The sequence below is a fragment of the Amia ocellicauda genome, chromosome 3 (assembly GCF_036373705.1).
Source record: "Amia ocellicauda isolate fAmiCal2 chromosome 3, fAmiCal2.hap1, whole genome shotgun sequence".
Lineage (NCBI taxonomy): Eukaryota > Metazoa > Chordata > Actinopteri > Amiiformes > Amiidae > Amia > Amia ocellicauda.
Genome location: NC_089852.1, coordinates 52,223,290 through 52,245,809, shown reverse-complemented (window position 1 = coordinate 52,245,809; position 22,520 = coordinate 52,223,290). Strand labels below are relative to the sequence as shown.

The window sequence follows — 22,520 nt, the reverse complement described above, 5'->3', positions numbered from 1 at the left end:
ATGCCCTGGAAATCTTATATTGCTCAAGATGCAGCTTCTTTAATCTCTTGGCAGAACAATACATCAGCACGACTCACAGAGTTAAGGACAAGGCAATCACAGTTCAATTTCCACAGCCTCACTGCAGGGAGGAGAGCTACTCTTTATTTATGGCTCCTAGTGAAAACCTAAGTGAATCAAACTGCTTCATCAAGGGGCTATATAATTGCAGCTAATTTAATTTAGCCTGCCTTATGGAGAGACTATGAACATACTGTGGAAGCAAGGGGGAAAGATGCCAGCGTTGCAGAGTTATAACTGGGGCACCAGAGGGCATCTTATCATGATTAGAAGCCAGGTCTGAAGTGCTTACAGAGCAGGCACAGAATGTCATATTTGGCCATTAGAAATAAACAACCTAAATGCTTCTGTGAAGTTAATCCAAATTTTATGTAAGCAAACAAAAAAATCACTAAGAGAATGAAGCACTGAGTCACAATTAAAAGAATGAGGCCTGAGCAAAACCAATTTTAAAGATGCAATTTTCAAAAATGTTACCATGGCTTTACTGACAAATTTACATTATAATCATATTATTGAAAACCAGACAAACATCTAGTAAACTATTTTGACTATTTTCAGTATCACTTCATTACATACAAACTTTATATTAACACCAATAATAATAGAAACACTAATTTGAACTAACTAAACTAACAAAACTTGGAACTTGCATCGTTTGCACTCCTATACATCATAAAGTCAGATCATACAACGTCACTTTAGCACCTTTAGATTTTGACATATATACATTTTAATCCTGTTGTCTACAAAGGCAAATTCTGGTATTCCAGCCAATCTCCACAGTGAAGCCACCTCAAGTGAACCTCTAGGCTGAAAGGCCAGGATCTGGTCTAGGACATTTGAAAGCAATATACTGTGGCTTGGCATAGATATAATAGGTAAATTACCTGTTCTGTTCAGTTTAAACCTGACCCACCAAGGAGTCATTTCAGTAAGGGAAATGAGCTGAGAGCAAACAGTTACATCACTAGACAGAGAAGTGAAAGAGGAAGGGGTGAGAAACATTACACCAGCAGCATGATGCTACCAGTACCCCCCAACCCCTCTGCTGCTCCACTGAGTTATCAAGGTGCAGGGAGGCATATTGCATATTGTTTACTGACCTCTACACATCTGCTGAATGTTGTCCAACTCAGTGCTTATCTGAACCCTTCAGGGAACTCATGGTTGTCTTATTTTTTTGTTTTTAGGTTTAAATCAAGTTGAGATTGTTCACGTAAGTGTCCTTTCTAGCACAGCCAGTAGAAGACAAGAGGCCAAACTCAAGTACTTTATGAAAGCGCCTGCGTGTTTCCTTTTTGGATGCTTCTTACTTTGACATGTATTGTATCTTCAGTTCAGTTGTATTAAACTGTTGCCTTTGTCCTAGGTACTTCACATTCAGTTATGTTTAGTAATTTTTTCAGATCCTATGTTAGAAAAAAGTACACACACTAAAGTTGTACAGAGAATCATACAGTACATGTTACAATAGTACAGCAAATCCGGTGCAGCATTATAGCCCGCTCACAGTTATTAGGCCGGCCTGGTCCGCCTCAAATTTAGTTTGGCTTTTTTCAGACACCCCGTTCACACTTGCGGTTTTAGGAGGCCTAAGTGCGTTCACATATGCAGGCGAAAAGGTGGCCTAAACGAAATGCATGCCGGGAAGTAAACAAATCTGCTCAAACCAGTGACGCAGGACATTAGGTCTGCTTACAGGTGTATGCAATGTATTTATAATCACAGTTTACTAATATCGATTGGCTATTGTTCGGTTCTATATTTTATTTGAAAGTAATCTGAACCCTTTGCAGCCGAAGCTTTCTAAAATAATTAAAAATGTGCTGATTCAATGGGGAATCTAATTAATATATTTCCCTTTTCAAATGTCTATCGGTTCGGTTCTGCAAGTCTAAAAGTGCTGTATACAATTCACCCGAAAGCGAAGCACCTTTATTAGGACATCCACATTCAATCACAATAAATCGTGTGCATTAGCAAGCAATCGTATGCATCGAAAGCAGCCTCTGTGATTCGTCTATAGTTTTATCCTCCGACAGCAGCGCTGGACACTTCTCTGTGGTTTGTTTTTTTAACTTTTTATCTTCCATCCACATTGTAAACAGCGCTTTCATTTCTGCATCGTCCCAGTTTTTACCTCTAACGCTGGCATTTGTGATTGTACTGCTCAGCTCAATATAACTGCATTTCGGATTGGATAGTAAACAGCTGGTCTCGTATTAAAATGCACTGATTTGGAAACCTGCTTCGGTTAAATTTATATCGTTTTAATGCAAAATTCGGATAATAAAGTTATGGTCCCGTTCACAATTTCACAATGCAATTTCCACGTGTAAAATGCATATTGTTAAATTTCAGACTTCAATCATACTTCGTACAAGAACAAACAATAGCAAATTTACCAGCTACACACACGTTTATTTTAATTGACCGAGTAGTTTGAACTGTTTACATTATAACTCATTGTGAGCTAGCGAAATGTAACAGTACTATGCACATTTTTGGAAAGCACATTTTTTATGAACTGGTTGATGTATAGGAAACAGAGGGTGTTGATTAGAGGAGTCGCTTCTAACTGGAGTGAGGTTGTTAGTGGAGTTCCACAGGGATCAGTACAAGGGCCTTTGCCGTTTCTAATCTATATTAATGATTTGGACTCTGGGATAGTTAGCAAACTTGTCAAATTTGCAGATGATACTAAAATAGATGGCTCAGCAGATACAATCTCGGCAGACAATATTAGATAATATTCAGTTGTGGGCCGACACCAGGCAGATTAAATTCAATGTGGACAAGTGCAAGGTATTACATGCAGGTAACAAAAATGTCCACTATAATTACACTATGGGAGGAATAGAACGAGATGAAGTAAAGCATAAGAAAAACCTAGAAGTCTATGTGGACTCCTCACTTTCTCCATCCAACAATGTGGGGAAGAAATAAAAAAGTTCTGGGCTCCACACTTCAAGAAAGATATCACTGCTCTAGAGGCAGTTCAGAGGAGAGCAAGCAGACTTATTCCAGGTTTGAATGGAACTGAATCTTTTCACCCTGGAACAGAGGAGACTACATGGGGACTTGATCCAAGTCGTCAAAATGATGAAAGGCATCGACCACATCAACCCAGAGGAGCTTTTCCAGATCAGCAGGGACACATGCACCCGGGGACACAAATGGAAATTGGGCTTCAAGGCATTCAAAACAGAAAACAGGAGGCACTTCTTTACACAGTCACAATCTGGAATAAACTACCCAGCGATGTGGTTGAAGCTGAAAGTTTGGGAACGTTTAAAAATAGTCTGGATAGGATCCTTGGATCACCAAACGAGCACGATGGGTCGAATGGCCCCCTCTCGTTTGTAAACTTTCTTATGTTCTTATGTTCTAAACCAATGTGATCATAGTCAATCATTTGAGAATCCGAACAAGTAAGCAAAAGTATTAAATATAAATACATTTACAAGAAGTCCATAAATGGAAGTTTTCTTTTTGTTTATTTTGTTTTGCACAGACTAAGTGTAATTAACACATGAACAATATAGACATTTAATGGAATTACTTTCTTGACGTGAATGAATGGCCTAGAGGGTACAAGTATTGATTATTATAATGTACATTATCAGTATTGTATCATATTAACCAGACCTACAGCACATATACTTCTACACTAAGGGCATCGAAATCAAGTTGGTCTGTCAAAACATGCCTAAAGTATGTGCAGCTTAATATAAGGGTTTAACATTGTTCCAAAATACTCCATAGGGCTCTGTGGAGTAGCAGGACACTGGTCATAAGTCAGCAGGTTTTATGATGAGCATCACTCTGAAGGGAAGAAATCTGTGGATGTGACTGCTTTTCACAGTGATGCAGTTTAAAAATGGATGCTGCTCAAGCAGAAACACACTTTTCTGAACTACAACAAAAAGTGACACAGCACATGTGCAAACAGAACTTAAGGCCTACGCAGCCTACTGCTGTGCGCTAGGTCTTATGAAAAAGTTGTAGAGTACCCCAAAACTTTTTCTGGATTCTCATATAAACAAGAAAAAAAAAACATTTGTTTTTGAAAAATGGGACCTTGTGCACATGCACTGAGAGGGTTAACCACAACAGCATAATTAACTGGTGACTAGCACAGTCTTTATTTACCACTGACAATAGAACTTAGAAGGTTAGGAATGTGATTTATAATTAGACTATCAATACCTGCTCGTTAAAAAGAAAACTTGCTAACATTAGGCTTTGACACATGATTATTACACTGTCTTTATTACACATTAAAGCACAGTCTTCTTAAAATAAAATACCATACATTAGTTGGCCTGTTTTGGAAGCATCCATTATTTCTCTGAAAATTAAATGAGGCTCAATTAAATACCTGTGATCTTATTCCTTTAGCCAGTTAATACTTGATGCACAAATTGTCCACAAATGTGTGGTATAAATATTACCAGAAAAAGCAGAAAACAACAATATATCAAATCACTTGCAGCTCAAGCATGTGAAATTGAGAGCAAAAAACAACCATTTAAGATCCACATGGCTGAGACCAAAGTTAAACCACCAGCTGTGTAGTACTTGGCCATGGGTTACATTAATCTAGTTCTGTGAAAAACAAACGGATACTGATTCTATATAATGGAAGTGGAGAGAGGCTGGGTTTAACCAGATACAGGCCTAAATACATTCAAAAGAAATGCGAGCTTCTTGAGTGAGTAGAAAGGTTAAGTACTATTTTCAGATAGTAGCAGGGTGATAGTTGCTTGGAGGAAAAAACATCACTTCTGCTGTTCAAGAGCAAGACAAGCTTGAAATAGAGAAATGTGTTGCCCTTCTTTCTGGAGTTCATAACACAATAGCATTCTGCCTGAATACAATAGCAAAATGAGCACAGCACAGGACATTTTCAGTGATCCTTTTCTTTCTTGCTAATTAAAAGATAATACAGTGAGGGGAAAAAAGTATTTGATCCCCTGCTCATTTTGTACATTTGCCCACTGACAAAGAAATGATCAGTCTATAATTTTAATGGTAGGTGTATTTTAACAGTGAGAGACAGAATTAAACCAAAAAAATCCAGAAAAAACATTTAAAAAAAGTTATAAATTGATTTGCATGTTAATGAGGGAAATAAGTATAAGGCTTCCATATCCATCATCAATAACTGCTTTATCTAGTATAGGGTCAAAATTGAAACTAATCCAAATTAAATAAGGATAATCTAATAGTGTACCTCTAAAACATTCATTGTTTGTGGATACAGGTCACAGATTAATTTACAACATTGTGATCTTCCTTTTTTCTCCCCCAAAGTGCTTTAGGAATTTTATCTATTTCTCTGACTGAAAACAGGACCAGACTGTCTGCTTTCCTACAAATCCAGTCTGCTCAAACATGGGCTTTATACAAGAAACTGAAAAACCTCAACTTCATTGGCCAGCCTGGTTTGGCTGAACAAACATCCCTTTACAACACTGGCACTGACAGTGTATTGTCAGTCCTAGTGCGAACTCAAACACATATGTCATTCAAGACCTTAAGAAGAACACACTGAATTTAATCTACATCATTACAGTAAGACCAGAAATAATTATCCGTCATGGGAAAGTACTGTTGGTATATTTATAGTAAATTCAATTAATCTTTCTTTAGGTGTGGGATTGGGAGCAAAAATACTGTAAACTTATACTTCAGTTTGCGGAAAACTAAAAGACCAGTGCTTTCTGTCAGTCTGGAATGAAGCCCCCTTCTTTATACAGAAAGTGTTAGACAGTGCCCTCTCTCTGCACATTATGAGTCACTCCATGCCATTAGAGAGTAACCATCTATGAGAGGAACCACAGCATGTTTCAGGGCTGCCAAACTGCTTGCCACACACTGCTCCCCCCACATGGCATTTAAAAACAGGCCCAGGAGCAGCACTGCTGGTTAGACGATGGGAGGGTTTTAAAGGAAGCAGCATTTAACGGTCTTTAACAGGGTTTCTCCACCCTGGGCAAGGACTCACTGTCTTCTGGTTTCAATCCAGCTATGCAGTTGAGGATTAGCCATGTCAATCTGTATTAAATGGTTTAACAGAGCAGTTCCATATGTTAACCCTTTACTTTTTTACGTATAGTAGTTTTTTGAAAAACTACTCACTTCTAAATCTTTTGTAGTCATTTTGTATTACTTTAGTATAAATACATGTTAATTTGGATTCATATGTTTTTTTTCTGAGTTTATGTGAACGAAAAGACACAAATTCGACCGTTTTCTCATTGGAAATAGTTACATTTAAAAATATCACTGTACTGGTCACAAAAGCAAAGTTTGTGGGGAATAATATCCATTTTCTATACTTTTGATGCATAAGCAATTAGGAAATAACACTTACTACCCAGGAACAAAAATTGTGTTACATAGTGTTATCAGTTCAAAATAATATCAGGTGTGCAAAGAACATCCAAAGCACACGCACCAATGAGTGGGTGCATCATCATGCAACAGGGTCTGACCTAATTTCTTCACCCTACAATAACAGTCATTTGAGCTTCTTGATTTCTTGTGTGGGTGATGAAACAACACAAAAACATTGCGAGATCGATACAGCCACACAGTCTGCACCGCTTTAATAAACAAAACAGTGATATAAAAACAATGCAAACTCTGTAAAGCAAAAATGATAAAGACAAAGACGATGATAGAGTGAGCCATGGATTTCGATGGATCTCATCATAGACGATGACTACATCGGTGGCGGATGGGAATGCAATCCTGGACGCAAGGTGCCTGCCACAGATGTCGCACATGTAGGCTGTGTCTGGAGGCATTACGCCAAGCTTCCTCAGGTGGTGTTTCTCCCTGGCTGTCTGCTCCCTGCTCTTCAACAGATGACATAGAGGACTTTGAGATGGACCACCATAGGGACCTGTCCACTGCTATAGTCTCCCATGTTGGGGTGTTGATGTTGCAAGCTTTATGGTTGTCTTGAAGTACATGTTTGTACCGCGTTCACTGGCCTCCACCTGCAACTGTCCATAGAAGATGGTTTCTGCGATCCTGAAGTTGTCCACATACTGGAGGTGTCCAATCTGAGACCTGATGAGGCTTCAATTGTGGGGCTCTCATCCTGGTACTTGATGTTGGTGACAATAACAATATAATCCTGCACTCAGATAATGCTATAAGGCCAAAGCACTTTCCACAACAATTAGATGCCTTACTTTATAAATAAACTGAAAACTAGCAGGGTGATCCCATCATTATTTTAATGAAACTGTGACAAAAGGACAGCTCCTCTGTTCCCAGAAAACAGATGTGGTGATGCACAAGGAGGAGGGGCCAGGCCCACCCCTTCCCAGTCCCAGTACAAGCAACCTGCCCTTCCTTGGAGTAGAGTGTAACAATACCCACAAGGTAGGTGCAGGTTGCTGCCTGCCATTTGTTGGAATACACAGCTGATGTAACGTCCCATGACTAAAGCAGAGTTTCACTAAACAGACACCACCAAAACCGCTGCAAGGTACAGTCAGCACGACAGGAATGGCAACATGGACCCATGTTCATATACGACATCTTCACAGATATTAAATAGCTTCTCTATCAACTACCTAATGACCCTTCAGAAGATGTGTATACAGAAACATTTCATGAAAAAGAGCCAACTGTTTAAAGAGAGGAAACTACCAAGAATTAAATGAAATACAGGGGAGCTGGTTAAAAAAATCTTTGCGTATATAACAGTTTAAAATACTGTTAATTGTTTATTATGTATTATATGTGCCTTGTCTTTGTAGGTAGACCTGAATGGATCATAAAATCTCAAAACATGCTGTTGCTGAATGTAAGCTAGAGGATACTTTCAACACATTATGAAAGTTTCTATCAACAAAAAAACATTTGTTCAAAAAAAAATAGAAACACGTTGTGAAAGACTAATTTCAGCATCCAACAGCCTCTGTAAAAGAATATATAGTATGTAGGTGCTAAAAGCAGTCACATGACCAATTATGTTGGGTGCTAGCTTTTTAAATGGTCTTATGCCTTTTTCAATCATCCTTCTATATCAGGGGTGGCTAACCCTGGTCCTGGAGAGCCGCAGGGTCTGCAGGTTTTTGTTTTATCCAGATCGTTAACAGCTTAATTGAACCAATTATGGGTCTTAATTAGGCAAAAAGTCCCTGTGTTCAAGATATCCACTGATTGGTAATTAAGAGAGACTTGGAAATCATGCAGAATTGCGGCTCTCCAGGACCAGGGTTAGCCATACATACAGTCGAAAGCATTCATACCTTTCACCTGAAAAAATTGGTAGTCAAATTAATTTGGTAAATTGAGTTTAATAAAGTTGTTCTTTAACAAACCATCTGTTTTAGTTTTAATGGATGGCCAGAGATGTATTTCCTCCTAGAAGAGACTGTTATTCTATAGGAGTGTTGGCTTTGTCTGTTCTGTTTTTATTATTAAGAATTGTGTTTGATCATTTGAGTTATTGTTGTCAATGTGTGAAGCATACTTTGGCAAATTTTATGTGAAAGGAGCTTAACTAAAAATCTGTTAATCATTCCCTTAATTAGCTGGATAGATTCTGTCTAGTGTTTTTGAAAGATTTACAAAAAGACACGGCATTTCTCTCTGAATCAAAGTCTGCTCCCGTCAGCCAGCTTGGGAAATCACAAAGTCTGTAACATTGTTAGTAAGAGCTTAGCAATACTAATATAAAGCACATTCAGTTTCTTCCACAAAGTGTTGCAATCTGACCATGGTTTTCCCTACGGTTACAGTCAGGATCACAAGTCTAGATAAGTGTAACACCTACATAGGAGTAATTTACAAAGAGCTGCCAAGAAGGACAGAGCTGAGGAGGAGGAGAAGATGGGGGAGATATCCTGGGGCCGATATCCTGGGGCCCAGTTTATCCTTATATTATTGGTACTTTCACTTAACTGATGCTTAAAAGGCAACTGTTAAACTTGTTTATACCTGGAGAATTGTCCATATAACTTGTTTTGTATTATACACACACACATATATTGACAGATACGGACACATTCACAAACCAGAATATCACATTAAACCAGGAGTAAGTGTTAGATTGGGATGAGATTACAGGCACTTTTTCCAGGCATTTCAAACAGTATGTGGGTGGATTTACAGTAGTCATGGTTCAAACATATAAGTAGCGTAAAGCCCTCAACCAGTTTAATCAATCAAAGGCTGTCAGCATTGTTTGGCAAATGGGCAAATACAAATTAACACCGAAACCAAAAATGCATATTCATTTGGTGTATAGGGGTGTTCCCATGTTTTGTGGTCATGTTCTAGGTCTTTTTTCAACTCTTGGGATACATTATTTAGCATCTTGGGTCGGTTTCTCTTGCAATATATCCGACCCATTACCATTATTACATTTTCACTCTTTCAATGTCACATACTATTGTTTGTTGTCAGATCCATTAAGTAGCATTTGATCCTGCTCAGAAATGTGTAAATGCTCAGCAATCACCTCTCAGGGAGATGGTACAGACCCAGATCATATGCATCGGTAGCATTTGATCCTTGCAGTGTAAACGCTCAACCAGCTCAAGTTCCAGCATGCACTGCGGTGGCATTTGTTTTAGACAGAAAACACCCCATCACATCAGTGGACCAGATAAGAGAACACTTCCCATATTATACATAAAATAGCTAAAATTAACAGTCAAATGTTAACAGAGTCTAAAGTCAAAGGGCAAATAAGAAATGACATTAAAAAAATGTTTTGAATTTGCTGCTCTGAACGTATTTACTCGGGGTGTGTTCATAAACAAAGCACCTGACATCAGTACATTCTCTCAGGACACTTAAGATAAATTGAAGATTGAAGATACATTGAAGAAAACTGGTTTGGCAGGTTGCCATAATGAAATGATTACTTTTTTGCAGGTAAACTTTTTTTCTAAGGATGAAACACACAAATCAAAGCAACAGTATAAACCTTTTTATTTTTTAGATAGTCTTGATTAAATTCAGACTATTCAACCCCTGTTTGGATTTGATATTTCCCAGGCAAGTTAATAATCATTTTGCAAATGTACTTCCTCTTAATGTTCTTTTTATAACATGGATGTTATATTAAACAGGTGGTCTACAGTCCACCACATAAAATGTAGAAATCCATCTGTGTTAACATGGTGCAATTAACCAGACACTATAGCACACAAATAGGAAATGACAAAGCATCTTCCTACCAACAGAAGCCCCAAATGTCTCATAAGAAATGTCCTATTTGGAAATCTGCTGCAGTAAAGCAGAAAATGTTACATATTTTTATATTAGAGCTGTTATTCTTTTATTTTGAGTGTCAATCTCAATCATGACAGTAACACTAAATCAGGACGGACGCTAACCTTGCATGCAAATCCCTGGCACTGAAAGTTGAACCCATGTACACTAAACGATCCAAAGTTTTAGGATACCTCAATTTTTCCAGTTTTTATTGAAATTTACAAAGTTTAATGTCTCAATGTATTCTTTCTACAATGGAAATCAAATATTGTTCAGAAAGTTCTTCCCACCATTGTTGCAGAAGTTCCTACAAATGTGTTGCACATGTAGGTTGCTTTGCTTTCACACTTCTGTCCAGTTCATTGGGTCATTATCTTGCTGTAGGATTAACCCCTGACTAACTAGGCGTATACTAGAGGGTATTGCATGGCGCTGCAAAATACTGTGGTAGCCGTTTTGGTTCAGGGTGCTACTCACTCTACGCCGACTCTGGATCCAGCAAAAGAGCCCCAGACCATCACGCTTCCTCCTCCATATTTGACAGTTGGTGTCATACACTGAGGAACCATCCTTTCGCCTACTCGACAGCGTACAAAAACCCTGCGTTTGAACCAAAGATTTCAAATTTTAATTAATCGGCCCATAAAACCTTTTTCCAGTCTTCAGTAGTCCACTGGTGGTGCTTCATTGCCCAGGCAAGCCTATTTTTCTTATTTTGACATCTTAGCAATGGTTTTCTTACTACCACTCGACCTGACAAACCTGCAGCTCGAAGTCTTCTCTTCACAGTTGAAACTGAGACTTGCTTACTTCGACCAGTGTTAAGCTGTGCTTGAAACTATTGTCCTGTGAGCCACCTATCATGCAAGCTGTTGACTCTCAGAAACTTGTCTTCTGATTCTTTTGTGGTTTTGGGTCTGCCAGACCTCTTCCTGTCAGAGTTTCCTCCAGTTTCCAAGTGCCTTTTGATGGTGTAGGAAACTGTACTTAAAAACTGTGCTTAAATTTCAATAAAAACTGGAAAAATTAGGGTGTTCTAAAACCGGTAAGACCGGTAGTGTAAATTCAAACTGCCTGTTGTCTGCATCTGTCTGCAAAGCAAAACCCTTTGTTCCTTAACACTGAGGAGCCAGCTTGATAACAGGTGAACGCAGCGGGTTTGCCCCTTTAGAGCCTGTCCAGTGAATAGGAACAGCTGGCACTGCACAACATGAAACACCTCCACACAACACACCCTGCCTCACTCCACTGTCTCCACACTGATGGGGATTAGAAAATAAATAGTGAACTGATATCTGCCTTCGTCTAGTAGTGGCTTGTCTAGTAGAAGCATGCAGAGGCTACTTCGAGCAACAAAAAACACCTAATGTCACTGGAAAGTTAACTGAACTGTGGATACTCAGCTTCCTCTTTTGTTTCAAACACCCTGTTTCGTGTGCATTCAATTTGTGTAGCCTTTTTTTTTTTTTTTTAATTAGTTTGTAAGCATGCAGGCAAGTAGTCCAGACATTTCCATGAACATCCTACATTGGAAACCCAGTCTCATCACGGCTGCTCTTCCACAACATTCAATAGGAGACGGAGACGAGTACTATATATGTGCAACATGTATGCAGTAGGATCAGAAAATGTACACCTCCTGTCTTTGTACAAGGGGTATCATGAAATCAACATCTGTCCCCAAAAAAGATCACTAATTGACAGTTTGTTCTGAAACATTTATACACGGCAACCCTGCTCACGCTCCAATACAGTTAGTGTTGCCTGATTTCCCGCAAAACACATTTTGGCATGACACGGATTTCAACTTGAGTGAATTGAAAGTCAATTGTCCATTTTCTCCATAGCTTATTGAGCCACTGATGGCTGACTGACTCAAGTGGTAACACAACAAAGCAATCTGGCTAAGTTGGCGTTTTACAAATCCTATCGGTTCAGTTTAATTTCCTTAACTGTATTGCGATAAGGAAAGGTTTTTGCATTGCATGCAACAGAAGGTATACAGCATTATTTGCACTCCTTTCTGCATTTTCTAACATAGTGATATTAAATAAGCAAAAAACATTAAATGTCTGTTAATGTCAAAGCAGAGTATAAAAGACAAGGAAAGTAAGTCAACCTACCCCATACAAGAGTAAATACAGAACTTGAGAGGTGAAGCCATATTAAGTATTTTGACCTGTATGTTTGTTAGACAAAAATAAGGCTGATGGTTCTGGTACAGCAGGATTTGTGTTTTGCATTTACTTAAATAATCACTCCAAGGGTTAAAACATTTAGATTACCATCATTTCCTGTCACAAACCGGCAACTGGGTTATCTCTGTTGTATCCTGCTTATGTGCTCCTACGAGCATGAGATGTCTTTGCGTGTGCGCTTCTGATCAAGGTTTTAATCCCAGGAGAAAATGCTAAAGGCATGTGGTACTGCAATTTCTGCACTGCCCCACAAGGGCAAACTGTATTTTACAGTGCTGAACAGCTGTGATTATAAACCTGTGCTTGAGGGGGTATCTTAGGAGTAAAGACAGATGTTTACATTGACATTAAAATTCTTCGAATTGTTAGACCTACCCAGCACAGAGCCCTGCACCTTTTAACACAGACAACTTGACCCCCCCCAATTCACCCCAACCTCGAATGTATGGCATGCTAAAAAAAAACTAAACAAAAAAACAGCTCTGTTTTTTTGACGGGACCTCACAATGTAAAAAGACTACTGTAGTAGATGGCTCTTTTTGTCTACAATAGTAAATATTATAATACACAATCATACACAAGACCCAGTAACCCCTATGGATTATCCATCAATTCTCATAAAAGCATTACAAACCTATGGTCTGTGCAGACAACTTTAACCCATCATCTGCTATTAACTGTCATTCAATAATAAACCTGTTTTAAACACTACACCTTTTTTCTTGTGATTTAAAAGGGGTTTTGTGAAAATTAATTCACTCAATTAGTTTCTTTAAAAGTCACTGCCTTCTCTTTGTTAATTGTATTAAATTGAGCAAGAGGTTCTTTGCTTCACAAAGGATATATTCTTGTAACAAAAGGGGTGGCGTGTTTGACCTAAAGCACACCCGTGCAAATAATGGGCAACAATGGAAAGGAGGGTTACAAAAGTTCAGCCCTTTGACAATGTTGCATTTGTTGTTGTTACTTAAATGAAATTAAAGTATTTACAGAAAGCTTGTGGATTGAAGTAATTAATCTAATTTAAAGTAATTTGAATAACAGTAATTAAAACATTCATTTGTGTCCTTTCCAGCCCCTACAATGTTTTGCTAATGCCTTGTAGAGAAATACCTTGCTTCTTTGGAAACATTGCTAAACTTAGCATAAATATATAAATCTGTTTTGTTTAACATTGAACGTGTTATGGCAAATGTTAAATCGGTCAGGAAATTCCAGTATTATTTATTAAAAAAAAAAACACCATTCTAGCAAGATACTCCACACCACCTCCAACTGTTCTTTTTCACTTAATTTAGTCAACATAATCTACATATGTTAGATTTATCTAAAGCAGATTAATGTAATGCTATGGTCTGATTCATTAATTGTCTTCATTGACCTTTAATGGCTTTCTCCTCCTCATCATCATCATCATTGTGAGGCACGCAAAAAATCACTTGGATTCATCTGACCAAGCGTGATGTTTATATGACCACACTTTGGAATTCTTGTAATGTATAGGTTTTATTATTGTTCTAATCTAGTTTAAAACTATCCCCACCCCTGAGCCCAGGTATCCAATTTAAGGCATATTATCCACAACTCCTTGTTATATACTTTTGTAAACCTGCTTTGAAATCAATTTCCACTGAAAACATCCTTTCAAGCAAAACACACACATCATCTTCAGGGCTGGTCTCAGACTGGCTCAGGCCTGCAGGTCCCAGAGGGCGGTACACAGCTGGACCAGCGCCCGCAGGGGAGGCTGGGTTAACTGGCTTCTCCGTATACAAGCGACTGTGGCTTCCCCGGCGTCTGCAGCGCTGGCGTGTCAGCCGTTTCATGGCACCGACAAATAACTGAGGAGTCTAAATATATAATGCTTCACTATGCAAGTCATTTTTATAAGAGACTCACAGCAACACTGAGTGTATTTGACTTCCAAAGATTCCTGCTAGTCTTCTCCCCATTTATTATTATTTTGTTTATTAAAGTAAAACCTGGGGGAAGGAAATAGTGAAAGATTTGTTGTTTGCAAATAGCAAAGGTCTCTATGAAACATGTGCCAGTGATGAAAGGACTAGTCATAAAACAACCCCCCTCCACTCCCCTCAAAAGTGAAATACCAGACAGCAATTTATCATCTTTTAACAGAAAATCATTCACTGAAGTCCATGACAAATCCCATTGTTAACTCAGCTTACAAACACAATTTTGCATTTTGTCTCACTTGAATTTGGCTGACCCGTGTGAGGCATGTTCCTTTTAACTGGCCTGCTTTCACAGTACAGGAATTTAGACCGGTGTAAAAGGAGTTTTCACCTGACTCACAGCTTGTGCAGTCACCCTGCTATGATAAACCTCGAATAACACCGTAACCTAAAGGATTTGTATCTACCTGAAAAAAGTTTTACTGAAAACTGACGTAAGGGGCATAACATCTGGTTTAACAATTTTCCACTATTTCCAGTTAAATAGATTATTTTGCTTATTGACATTTTAACACTAGAAGCGCCGACATTTCGAACTACCTACACGCGCCAAAGCCGGTCACTGTAACCGATAGCTTTTTAACAGCTGTGATATGATAATCAAAGGCAAACTATCGCATAAAACTCATACGTTTTATTCATGAACATCAAATCCAACATTTGCGTAGCACAAATAGATTATCTAAAGTTTTATTCATTGCAATAATAGTAATGTTTTATGATCATATATCAAAGCACTTTTTTTTTAAATGCGCACACTGCAGTCAAAACATATAGCTTATATATGTATAGCCTACAATAAGCAAAACGCTCAAAAACGGCATACAGTAAGGGAATGAAATGTATCAACTCAATCTGACTACAGTTGTAAGAAAACGCCTGTAATGCTGTACAATGGGTGTGTTTTTCAAGCACATGAAAGACTGCAGACAGGTAGAAATCGCCACTTGAGCGCCAGACTGACTCTATTGTAAAGGAAAGGCAGGATTATGCGTTATATTTGATTTATCATGTATGTAAATGACCGGTCAAAATAACCCACTTTTGGCTATTCTAGGTAAATGTGTTTGCTTATTTATTTTTGAGTTTATGCAGCAAAAACGCTGTAGGCATGTTTAATACATATAGTTAGGAAAAGTCACAAACGGGTATGCGCAGTGTATTTAGGAACACAGAGTAATTCAAACTTGAATAACCAAATCGGTCAAATTGACCGGCTCAGCGCTTCTAGTGTTAACGTGTTTTTATGTGAGGAAAAATACATTTCTCCAATAACAACTTGTGCACTAAACGCAAGGCTTCAAAGAAAATCCTTGATGACAAAGACAAGTAATATGACAAGTCCCTATGTGAACTACCCCCCCTCAGTGCTCTTTCCCTAAGCAAACCTATTAACAGGCAATAATTCTGATGAATATACAAATACAAGCTACACAGACTGACCAAAGTGTAAGAGGAGTGGCTATCAGGAACTAGTGGCCTGTACCATAGTATGAGTAATAAAAAATCCTATAGACACAATACATGCATAAACATAAATACCAGAGGTATGACAGCAATAGGTGCGCAGGCTAAGCATACCGCACTCAGAATGCATTGACTAATGAAATGACACTCAGACAACACAGCAGTACTCAAAGCTATTGTAATTATGGGCTCGGTATTAAAACACAGACTTGCCACTAGAAAACAAGTTGTTCCTCTCCTCCCTGCAGGCTTGGTCTTGTATTCCTCAGAGCACAGGAATCCACAAGCTTCCTGTAAACGCACAATGGCTTGTAGCAGAGTCACACGGCCCCTTGATAGTACTTAATTATGTTTTGTTTTAAACAAATGTTTAGTATAATGAAAAAGATAAGCTGTTACTCTTAGCAAAACATAACCCATGTTACACAATCAGATACATTGCTAAGACCTCTGAATCTTTCTGAAGCAGATTCAATTTGATTACCAAAACAAGAAAATTGTATTTTTTTCTGGGAGATATTGCAAATACAGTACAAAAAAGTCAAATGGACATTTTCTAAACGTTGGTGCACTGTTCAATGTTATACGAAGAATAGAAACATTTGTGATTTATAAAGGTTTTTCTACTTCACAGATAACTTTTCTTATTCACTACAATGGATTCTCTTCAGAAAAAATAAAAATTGTAATTTTCTGTGGTCACTGTTTTCTATTTATTGGTATATTATTTACTTCAATACACGTTTTATCTTTTTCATATGTAATTATTTAAAACTAAAAATAAACATATAGTTGAAAATTGTTTTAATGGAAGCAGTGTAATAATGCAGATTCAGAGATCAGCAAATGCATTTTTGCAAGGAATTAAAAACCTTTGTTCAATTTAACACCTCAGACACCCCTCACTCATGCCCTGAAAGACAATACATCTCATAAAAACATTCACATGCCTGAGTGACAAAGGCTGCATGAGTAAACAAAGGGTTAACATGGTTTGCCTCTGCAAACAACATTGCTGCTCAACATTCTCAAAGCCTTCAGGGCTTTTTTTTTTCCCTCCTCTCACTTGAGCACACGCTATCACACAGTGCAAACAAGAAGAGAAAGAGAGAGAGAGAGAGAAACTTGTGGGCAGAGCTTAACTCTTTTCCTCCAATTCCCTCTACACTTCTCCTATGATGTCACACCACTAGTGAATTCATCGTTCATTCTGTTCCGTCTTCTAATAGGAGAGCAGCAAAATGCCCCCTCTGCTCTAAAGGGGGAGGAAAGCTTTTTGAACTGCAGGAAACAGACACTCAACAGAAGCGCTGAGGGTTCATTCACTGGGAACTAGCAAACACTGTTGGATACAAACAAAACTGGATGCAAGTAAGGCTCGCTCTGCTTTCAGACCCGCCTGGCGCTAAAAATAAAGCAATCGCTGCATTGATTCAGTGGAGTGACAGCACTGCCAGCAACTGTATGCACCCTTGCTGGAGGGACAGTGAAGGAATACAAGCACGGACGTCTATACGTATATACATATTTTTTTTTACTTCACTTTCTCCCCCTCCTGCCATCACACATTTTCACTTCAAGACAACAGAGGGAATTTATTCTGCTCATGGATACAGGTACTGTCTTTACAAATCAACATCTAGCCTATTTGTTTGGGTAGGTGGGTAGAAAAAAGAAGGGGGAGCTAAGGAAATACAAAACCTCCCACTTCAACCTTTGGGCTCCTGTCCTACCGTTTGATTAGGAATAGGGCAAAACAGGGGGGAGGGGAGGAGGTTCAAAAGCTCAAACTGTATTCAGAGGAAATTCTCATCCAGAAAACGAAATCGTATGCATGATTCTGAACCATTTACCCATCTGAGGAAACTAATGCAGGAAAAGCAAGCAAACAATCATAGTTTTCCTCTGTTGATCGCTGACCTGAGCCTGCCTGAGAAAGCTTAGAGACTCAGACACCAGTTTCTTAATAATTAGTTAGTTCTTGCCTTGTCTTCATTCCATGCTGGACTTGGGATTGAATACAATTGAACTTTTGGAAAAACTGAGGTCTCATTGAAGATCACAGCCATGGCCAACGTAACCTTCAATTGTTCAAGAGACGATGGCTTTAAATACATGCTGTATAGCTACATGTTTAGTGTGGTCTTTGTTTTGGGGCTCATCTCCAACCTGGTAGCTTTGTACATCTTCTTCTGCACCTTGAAGCTGCGCAATGAGACAACCACCTACATGATGAATCTGGTTGTCTCGGACCTTCTGTTTGTTCTTACTCTGCCCTTCCGCATTTTCTACTTCATCTCTCGGGACTGGCCCTTTGGTGGGCTCCTCTGTAAGTTGTCAGTTTCACTGTTCTACACCAACATGTATGGGAGCATTCTCTTCCTCACCTGCATCAGTGTGGACCGCTTCCTGGCAATCGTTTACCCCTTTAAGTCCAGGACACTTCGGACTAAACGCAACGCCAAGATCGTCTGTGTGGCCGTCTGGGTGTTGGTCTTGGCAGGAAGTCTGCCATCGGGTTTCCTCCTGCACACCACAGACACAAATGGGCCTTCTTCCAAAAACTTCTGTTTCGAGAACTTCTCCAACAAGCAGTGGAAGGAGGAGCTCTCCAAGGTGGTTATCTTCATCGAGACGGTAGGCTTCCTCATCCCCCTGATCCTCAATGTCATCTGTTCAGCCATGGTCCTCCAGACACTACGCAGGCCTCGAACCCTAAACCGAGGAAAGCTAAACAAGACTAAGATCTTGCACATGATCATAGTGCACCTCTCCATCTTCTGCTTCTGCTTCATTCCTTACAACGTCAACCTGGTCTTCTACGCCTTGGTGAGGAGTCAGATCCTGAAGGGCTGCGCACTGGAGTCGGTGGTGAGGACTATCTATCCCATCGCTCTCTGCATTGCTGTCTCCAACTGTTGCTTTGACCCAGTTGTCTACTACTTCACCTCGGAGACCATCCAGAACTCCATGAAACGCAAGTCCCAAATCAACCGGTCCTGCGACGCCAAGTTCTCTGAAGCACTGCATTCAGAGAGCTACATCCAGCATAGCTTGCGGACTCTGAAGGTCAAAGTTTTTCAGAATGAGTCTACTGTGTGAGTTAGTGTGAGGGTTGTTAAGGCAATGTGTGAAGGCTGCCTGGACTGAGGAGCACTGGGGGAAGGAGTGTGAACTGGTTTTCCAACCCACAGAAGGAAAAACAGAACCACTGGAGCAGGATTCCTTTCATCCCAACACGGCTAGTTGTTTAGTGCCCATGAACTGTTGCACAAACAAACAAGTTGCTTTCTAAGTCTCAGCAAGAAAACTTGAAATGGATTATATAGCTGGAACTACTGAGTCTAGAATGTATTTAATTGCTTTGCTGTGTGGTAATTTTATGTGCCACTAAGAGAGCAAGATTTATTTTAATTTAAGTCCACGTGAGAACAAACTTCAATGGTTCATGGATTTTATCATGGTTATATATGTACATACACACGTTTTTCTTTTTTTACTTGAAATGCCAAAAACCTATTTTGGTTAGTGAATGGGTTTAAAAACAACACTGTGCTTTTTAAAGTATTGCAATCTTCTGCCTATAGCAGAAACTAAATTCGCAACAGGTGAGCACTGTTACTGAGAGTAGTGAAAAGGCAGGGACAGATACGCTATGAAATGTTTAAATAATGTGGTATTGAAAGTCAAAATAATGCTCTAGTGAGGGTCTGGTCCCATTAAGCCAAGAAGTGACTGAAAAAAAAAGTATACTGATTGTTCAATCTGACAAAACATTTTTGTCCTGCAAATAAGGCAGTGAAGTTTACGAAAGGTTAATTTAAATGTTAAGTTGAAGTGATTTTAAAGTGTCAAGTAGGAATTATGAACCACGTGTAGCACTGCCAACACAATAAAAAACCTTTCAGGAGTATTGCAAGGAGTATTCTGTTGTATCTTATTGGAATAAAGGGCACACATGGTTGTCTGTAAGCAACACTTATTATTGCAGTTTTGGCTAATTCATCACATTGTTGTCGATTTTTTTTATTTTATTTTTTTAAGAAAGCTACAGACCTTTTGGCTCTGGTCTCTGTACGTTTACTCCCTGCTGTCACACATGAGAAATGACTACACAACCATAAACGCTCCCATCATGTCAATGTATTTATAGAGAGAAGTGCTGCTGAACCAATGCATTACCAGAAACTTGAGTTTGCTTTGATGGGCCTCAGACAAAGTGCGCTTGTTCGTGGTTTGCATGCACACGAATCATGTAGCTGTTACCGTCATCGAGAAAAACAGAAGGCCTGTCTGCTTCTGTGCACAGCAGTGTCTATAATTGACCATGTCCTGTATTCCGTAAAGCTTAGACACTGTTCAAAGTCAATTAACTAGAAAAATTTATCAAACACAAAACGTGCATTGTGCTCTTAATTCCTGTGTATAATTTACATCTGAGACAATCAGACGAAAGCTTTCATTCCCAGGCCAACCACCATGCACCAATCTTACTGATGACAGCCATGGCCTAATTTGAGATTTCACTTCAGTTACATTTTCTAAATAGACTTTCACCATCATACTGATCTCTTGATAAAGCAAACTATTGCAAATGCAACTCAGAGAAAGAGAAGACAGCTCAGTTACACAGGTCTGTTATGTCTAACTAGGTACAACAGAGGCTAACTAGGCTTACAGTACATCTTCATGAGCAGTAATGGTCTTGATTACTGACTGAACCCTTAATTGAATGCTTTGCTTGATTACACCTTAACAGTTAGAAAGCAGGCAGGTTGCTTGAAATGAAGTGTTGTACTAAGTACTGGGTTTGTGACTTCCTCCTCTCATTTGTTTGTACAGTTTCAATGACAAGGGAATGTGTGTGTGTAAAAGTTAAGCTACTGGGCAAATTGAGAATGCTTGACAGGGCTGTTACATACAGAGTAATTCCCCACCTGTCTCTGTAAATCATTAATCAAAGTAGTTTAGACAGGTGTAGAGGAGCATCAATGTATTAAAGCAGTGAAAACAGACTGGCCAACGTTCAGCTGACAACAAGGGAAGTTCTGTAGTAAGAACAGTAGAGGGAAAATAAATAGGCTAAATAATGAAATATAGATCTAGAAAATACTTCAATGGTCCAACAAGTCTTAGTATTAGTAAGAAAAACATGAAGAAACCGACCTGGCTGTAATTATACATTATTGTGTGTAATAAACCTTCTAACATGTTATTAATGGCTTAGATGTAATTATACTGGGGAGAAGCCTTACAATTCGCCATGTAAAGAGAATTATTTAGCCCACAGAAAATGGATCTAGACATTGTTCTATTTAATTCAGTTTAGTTTCAAATGTTTCAACTTTTCAGCTTCAGCTTTGTATAGATATAGATATTTATATATAACCCCCATTATGAAGAAATGCTAAGTTTAGATGAGCAAACAACTCAATGAAGATGCATTTCCTGTTTCAGGGTGTTTATCAAAAGATGTAAACTTTGACACTCATTGATTAGGAGCAACAGTGAACAGTGTGAATATTGTGGGGGGGGGGGTTTGAGGCAGCTCCTTAATTTACTACGCACAGTCTGGAGTACTGGAGGCCACAGGCAAGACCCAGCCTGCCTCTTCCCACAATTCCCCTGGATGGAACCGACTGTAAAAGCTGCTTGGCTGACGTTCGACAGGGTGTGCCTAATTGTGCCTAATCAGTGTACTACTGGGGAGGACAGTATGAAGAACGAACGCCGTGGGGCTGTATCACCTACACATCAAACACTTTATAGGAGCAGACTGTGTGCACATAGCAAAGTCTACACGGGCACTAAAGTTCACAAATATGCCCTGATAAAATATGCCCTGATTCAGTTGAACGCAAAAAACTAAACAAAACTTCTGGCCATTAAATATGAGGCCCATATTTTCAGTGTTCCTGGCTAAGAGTTAACTCTATATGGGTTTTGTCTGACAGTCGGGTTTTGTTTGCAATAGTGTCAGGGTAGGTTAATTAACTTGAAATTACAAATCAAGAGATTAGACAGGAACAAGTTATAATGGGAGAGCATCTCTCTTATTTCAACAACACTAGACATGGACCGTAATGCATAAGGTAAAATATTTTCTGCAAAATAGTATAAGTTGGCTTTGAATCCCTATTCATTTGTTTATTTTTTTCTTAACTGCAGATCTAAGTTATGCATTTGACATTTTTGTATTTTTATATATCTCTAGGAACATCTCATATATTAATAAGAGCTAATAGTTTGATTGCTGTTTTGCAGACTACTGTATGACACAGGGACACCTTAATTTCCTGTTGACAAACTGTAGCTGAAGAGTCAGCAGGAAAGTGTCTTATTTGCTGCTCTTTCAATGTGTAAAAGGCCTGGGTTGGTTTTTGACTGGCTTTGGACCGAGTTTGTCGATGCCAAAAAAGGACTGCATTACACCCTGTACAAACCACTCTTACACAGAGTGAATAAGAAGCTCATTCATTACCCTCAGTCACTGTGTCAACAGGAGTCAGTGCAGAAGCAAGTGTCAGGACACCTGCCTGCTATACCAGTACAGTCAGAGAGACACAAT

At 38.9% G+C, this 22,520-nt stretch overlaps 2 protein-coding genes across 3 annotated transcripts in view; one reads left to right on the top strand and one right to left on the bottom strand.

Moving 5' to 3' along the window:
- rb1 (retinoblastoma 1) overlaps positions 1-22,520 on the bottom strand; it is a 103,136-nt gene that overhangs the window by 16,278 nt on the left and 64,338 nt on the right. The window contains exon 18 of one of the 2 annotated variants that reach the window (XM_066699910.1): positions 10,792-10,914. The exons of the other annotated variant lie outside the window; for it this stretch is intronic. Coding sequence (XP_066556007.1) covers positions 10,792-10,914 — 123 coding nt within the window. The remainder of the gene's footprint in view (positions 1-10,791; positions 10,915-22,520) is intronic. 2 annotated transcript variants of the gene reach the window in all.
- LOC136746981 (lysophosphatidic acid receptor 6) lies at positions 17,157-19,865 on the top strand. Its single transcript, XM_066699912.1, has one exon. The coding sequence runs from the start codon at positions 18,020-18,022 to the stop codon at positions 19,052-19,054; it is 1,035 nt and encodes a 344-aa protein (XP_066556009.1). The 5' UTR covers positions 17,157-18,019; the 3' UTR covers positions 19,055-19,865.

Coding starts and splice junctions, on each gene's coding strand:
- LOC136746981 (XM_066699912.1), top strand. CDS start 18,020: ATGGCCAACGTAACCTTCAATTGTTCAAGAGACGATGGCTTTAAATAC.